Source organism: Lithobates pipiens, unplaced genomic scaffold (assembly GCF_037356315.1).
Source record: "Lithobates pipiens isolate NorthernLeopardFrog02 unplaced genomic scaffold, aLitPip1_a1.2 Scaffold_27, whole genome shotgun sequence".
In the NCBI taxonomy this organism is placed as follows: Eukaryota; Metazoa; Chordata; class Amphibia; order Anura; family Ranidae; genus Lithobates; species Lithobates pipiens.
The window spans coordinates 224,576,894-224,582,653 of record NW_027507788.1 but is presented as its reverse complement, the minus strand read 5'-3'; the positions used below and the strand labels follow the sequence as shown (position 1 = coordinate 224,582,653).

The 5,760-nt window shown below is 41.6% G+C and overlaps 1 protein-coding gene across 1 annotated transcript; it reads right to left on the bottom strand.

Moving 5' to 3' along the window:
- Window positions 1–1,673: 1,673 nt before the first annotated feature.
- Window positions 1,674–5,406, bottom strand: HES3 (hes family bHLH transcription factor 3). The gene is made up of 4 exons (XM_077456185.1): window positions 5,275–5,406; window positions 5,071–5,166; window positions 4,884–4,965; window positions 1,674–2,272 (listed from the first exon to the last, which is right to left on the bottom strand). Exons 1-4 carry the CDS (start codon window positions 5,404–5,406, stop codon window positions 1,851–1,853), a joined length of 732 nt encoding a protein of 243 aa, XP_077312311.1. The 3' UTR covers window positions 1,674–1,850.
- Window positions 5,407–5,760: the final 354 nt, after the last annotated feature.

Here is a 5,760-nt window from a genome sequence, read left to right as displayed (position 1 = left end):
TAAAGTGATTGTAAATGCAAACAATAAAAATATATATATATAAAAAAAAAACAGGTTTATACTTCCCTGCTCTGTGCAATGATATTGCACAAAGCAGCCCCAAACACTTTTTTGCCCCGCCGGTGCTCCTGGCTCCTCCTCTTCTCAGGAGAAAAGAAGAAATTGTACACATGATGATATACAAACGGCAAAATGTTGCCTTATTCCATTACAACTGGAACATAGAAGGTCAGGATGGAAAAAGACACAAGTCATCAAGTCCAACCTATGTGTGTGATTATATGTTAGTATTGCATTTTATATCCCTGTATGTTGAGGTCGTTCGGGTGCTTATCTAATAGTTTTTTGAAACTATCGATGCCCCCCGCTGAGACCACCGCCTGTGGAAGGGAATTCCACATCCTTGCCGCTCTTACAGTAAAGAACCCTCTACGTAGTTTAAGGTTAAATCTAATTTCTTCTAATTTTAATGAGTGGCCACGAGTCTTGTTAAATTCCCTTCTGTGAAAAAGTTTTCTCCCTATTGTGGGGTCACCAGTCTGGTATTTATATATTGCGGGGTCACCAGTCCGGTATTTATATATTGTGGGGTCACCAGTCCGGTATTTATATATTGCGGGGTCACCAGTACGGTATTTATATATTGTGGGGTCACCAGTCCGGTATTTATATATTGTGGGGTCACCAGTCCGGTATTTATATAATGAAATCATATCCCCTCTCAGGCGTCTCTTCTCCAGAGAGAATAAGTTCAGAGCTCACATCCTTTCCTCATAACTAATATCCTCCAGACCCTTTATTAGCTTTGTTGCCCTTCTTTGTAGTCGCTCCATTTCCAGTACATCCTTTCTGAGGACTGGTGCCCAGAACTGGACAGTATACTCCAGGTGCGGCCGGACCAGAGTCTTGTAGATGGGAGAATTATCGCTTTATCTCTGGAGTTGATCCCCTTTTTAGGCTGGGTTCACACTACAGCGATGCGGGAACGCCGCAAATCCGCGGCGTTTTCCCGCATCGCATGCCTCCCAGCGGCAGTTCACACTGCCCTATGCGAACTGCTGGGAGTGTCAGTGAAATGTTAATAACACCCCCAGATCAGTTTGCATATCGCGATCTGCAAACTCGGACAGGAATTGGATCGCATGGTGTGAACACCCATGCGATCCGATTCTGCTGCGGACCAAAAAAAGGGTCCTGTGTGAGTTTGGGGCGGGTGAGATGCGAATTCAGCCAATACTATCTGTATACTATCTGTATGGCTGAACTCGCATCGCACAGAGATCGGATGTGATTTGCACTGCAGTGCGGTGCGAATCACATCCGGGTCTCCTAGCCGCAGCAGTGTGAACCCGGCCTTAATGCCAATATTCTGTTTGCTTTGTTAGCAGCAGCTAAATATATCTATCTATCTATCTATCTATCTATCTATCTATCTATCGATCTATCTATCTATCTATCTATAAATATAGAGAGAAAGAGAGAGAATAGAATTATTATATAAAATAAAAAAATAATTACTACAACCAAATGCTAAAGTGCTTGAACCCTGTAGATTTTTCATTTTCTGTGAATGCTTTTCATTTTATAATACTACATATTATACAACAATTCCCCAAATGCAAAATGATGACAAAGGCAATTCTGTAAAAAATAAAATTTATTGGAAACCGGCATAAAATGCTCAGTACTTATAAATAAAAGCCTTTGTAATCTACACAATTAGACAAACAAATGTGGAATCTATGTCTGGCATATACCAAATAATTTATATTCTTATAAAGAACATGTTCTTCTTTCTCCTAGGGAGCTATAGATATATATATATATATATAGTCTTTGTAGCTGAGCTTTCACCAGGGTCTCCACACACTCTGGTCTGGACCTCTGTTACTGTTAGCAGCCGGTACATTGGCACTAAGGCTTGGTGATAGAGCTTGGGGGGTACCGTTGCTCGTTTGGCATGGCAGTGGTTGGTGTGGCATTGTCCTGAGCTTAGTGGGTTGGTTAATGGCGCCAGGTTGGCTCAGGTTAGCAGGGAGCTGGTGGTCCTGGGTGATGACAGGTTTGGATGCTGCACTGCAGGGGATGCTGCTGTCCTTGGTCCTGAACCCAGCTCCATTAGAAGACGGACGAAGTGCGGACACATCTTGGACTAGACCCAGAGGAGAAGGAGGAACATATTCCTCTGACTTTATTAGAAACTGGCTGACGCTGTTCAGACAATTCCTGAATCCAGCATGGTAATCAGCACTCCTGAAGATGGGACCAACTGCTGAAGAGAAAAAGAGATGGTGAGGATCATGAGATTGATACACAACAGATAAAAATGTAAAGTGTGCCTAAAGGTTTCTCAGTTTCCATAGAGTAGGTAAGTGTTAGAATGACTGTCAGGCTTCTAATTGCTCTCTGGAGAACCCCCACTCTTTCTGTACTGGTGACCACCGCTATCATGGGCGATAACTGGTGAGGGAATCTTCCAATGTGGACAGCTGTTCCAGTGACAACTAATGCCCCGTACACACGATCGGAAATTCCACCAACAAAAGTCGGATGTGAGGTTTTGGTCGGAAATTCCGACCATGGCGAAATTCCCACCAGCAAAAGATTGAGAGCAGGTTCTCTATTTTCCCTTTGGAAAAAGTCCCTATCGGGATGCAATTTTCGACGTGCAAAAAACGATGCATGCTCGGAAGCAATTTGACGCATGCTCGGAAGCATTGAACTTAATTTTCTCGGCTCGTCGTACTGTTGTACGTCACCGCGTTCTTGAAGGTTGAAAGTTCAACCCCGCTCTAATATTTTAATCTTTGTTTTGTATCTATTAAATGACAGGTTACTATTACTGTCCCGAACACAGTTTAGCACCCATAGGGGTGTTCGGGAATATATTTAGGTTCATCATCTTTGAATTACTTAAATTGGCAGTATATAAATATATGAAGATAATATTTATATTACTTTTGTGTATTGTCTCCACAATGGATGTATTAATAACCTCCCGATCGTTATCTTTATTATCCCTATTATAATTGAGATAATTAATATGCTTTTCTTTAGATTATATTTTTTATTATTTTTGGATACTATTATCTATTATCTATGTATCTAAATACTGTAACTGATCTGTTATTTAGTCATAATTTCTGTCATTTGTCTTGATAAAAATTTAAACTTTAATAAAAACTATTGATTAAAAGGTTGAAAGTTCAGAGAACTTTTGTGTGATCCCTGTGTGTGCAAGCCAAGCTTGAGCGGAATTCTTTTGGAAAAACCATCCAAGATTTTTGCAATGGAAATTCCGCTCGTGGGGCATAAGAGAGGATTTCCTCTCACTTCCTGTTATGCCTGCAAGAGGGGAATTTAAGGAAAATTTCCCCTGTGTGACAACAAAAATAACCCTGGGAATGTAAAAAAAATATAGCACTGGACCCACAAGTTTATCCTAATGGCATTGCTAACCAATAGTATTGTAATGATGCTGATATTGGTAATCTGGGTATGGGCCAGGTAGCTTCTACACCCAAGAGGATCTCCACCCTGCCAAGGAAAAAAGAACCTGACAAGTTTTTAGCCATGCCCTATTATTACTATTTGAGGTTTCGCATTACACAAACGTCAACCTGTACTGAGATTAATAGGTGGCAGCAGTTACCAAACTCCTTCTGAAAAAGCTAGTTGCCTGGCTGTCCCTGGCTTTAATAAGTGAAATCAGAAGTTCCTGATGTGAAAGTTTCTCTTGGTGTTTGTTTCCTGGCTGTCCCTGGCTTTAATAAGTGAAATCAGAAGTTCCTGATGTGAAAAGTTTCTCTTGGTGTTTGTTTCCTTTAATAAAAGAGGAGAGAGAAAAGAGAAAGTGATAGGAAAGGGATAGAAAGTCAGGACTGAGAGATATTACTGGGGGTTACTGGACTATTTTTGTAGGTTTAGCAGGCAACTGAGTAATATTGTAAGGTAAGTACCATGGAAGACAGCAGGGAGAGAAGAGGAGAGAAGAGAGAGAGGGAGAGAGAGAGCAAGGAAGAGAAAGTGGGGGAGAGGAGATGAGAGAAACTAAAGGGAGAGAGAGATGAAGAGGATAAAAAATGGGGGGGGGGAGAAGGGTGGAAGGGAGAAGGTAGGAAGGAGGAGAGAGAAAGAAAAGAGATAGAGGGAGAAAGAGAGAGAGAAAAGGGGGGAGAGAGAAAAGGTAGTAAAGGAGAGAGAGAGACAGGATAAAAAATATTTGAGACAGAGAAAAAGAAAAAGAAAAAGAGGGGGGGAGAAGGAATGGAGAGGAGTGAGAGAGAATACTAGAGAAAAGGAAGGAAAGAAGGAATGAAGAGAGAGGGGGGAGAGAGAGTGGGGATGGGAGAGAGACAATGGAGAGAGAGAAAGAAAGGGAGGGAGAGAGAGAGAGAGAAAGGGGAGAGAGAGAGAGAGAGAGAAAGGGGGGAGAGAAAGAAAGGGGGGGTGGAAGGTAAGGAGACACAGAGAAAGGGAAAGAAGAGTGAATGAGAGGTAGAGAAAGAAAAAGAGGGGTGGGGGGGAGATGGAGTGACAGAGAATACTAAGGGAAAAGATCGTGGGAAACGTTGGGAGGAAGGATGAATAGATGGGTGTGAGAATGAAAAGGATAAATAAAGAGAGAAAGAAAGAGAGAGAAAGAAAGGGAAAGAAAGAGTAAAAAATAAAGAAATCTTTCATGGAACAAATATTCAAAGGAGAGATTTCAAGAAAGAGGAGTAGGTAGTGATTTGGTCTGAAGATATACTTGTGTGTCAGTGTTTCCCCCTGTAGTCCCCTTTATGACCCATGCAGTCCCCTTTAAGACAGTGTGTAAAGGAAACGCATGTATACATTGTATCAGAATTGCACAATTCTCTCTATAAAGGAAAACTATTCACCTTGTACTGAACTCTGAAGGGTCTTCAAATATTTCACTGTTAGCTCCAGGATGTCTGCTTTCTCCAGTTTGCGTTTTCTGATCTGGAAAAGGAATAAATGTCATTAATACACTATTGTCCCCGAGGAATGATAATATAGTATAAGATGGTCATCATAGGAAAGGTTTGCGCTTGGTCCTATACTTACATTCTGGGAATAATTCCTCTCCAGGAGAGATTTGAGCTGCTCTAGGGATACATTGATCCTGGCTCGTCTCTTCTTTTCCATCAATGGTTTAGAAACCTGCGGAGACAATTACAAATTAATTTTGTGTTACATTGTGTCACACCAATACAGAAGCTGAAGCTGAAGGCACTGCATGGGATGCTACCATCCAACCAAAGTACTGACCTTCCTGAAGCTGCTGGGTTCTCTGGCCTCTGTATGGGTCACCATGGTGGAGGAGAAGGAGACTTGGACTACACAAGGCAGAAGAGTTTGTTGCTGTAATGCTGCCACTGAAGGAATGCCCATATATACCATCCCTCTATTTACATGTCAATAGGACACTTGACCTGAGGCCTTTGCCTCTCAAAAGACAAAGAGTCACTCCAATGTCCAGTCATCCATGAAGTCTTTATAGTTGAGGGACTGAACTCAGCACTGCTGGGCTTATTGAACCTCCTTGTATGGGGAAGTCAGCACTGCATGGACAGACAGACACATAAGAGGTGTATAAGGTTCATAGATGATTTGTGTAACTTACAGACAGTGAAATACATTTGTGTCCCCAGCTGCAAGGAGGAAGGGAAATGTAGGAAACTTTATTGTATGTTTGACATAAAAACAAACAAAAAGATTTTTATAATGGTGACAAATAAGTCTGCCTTCCCCTAT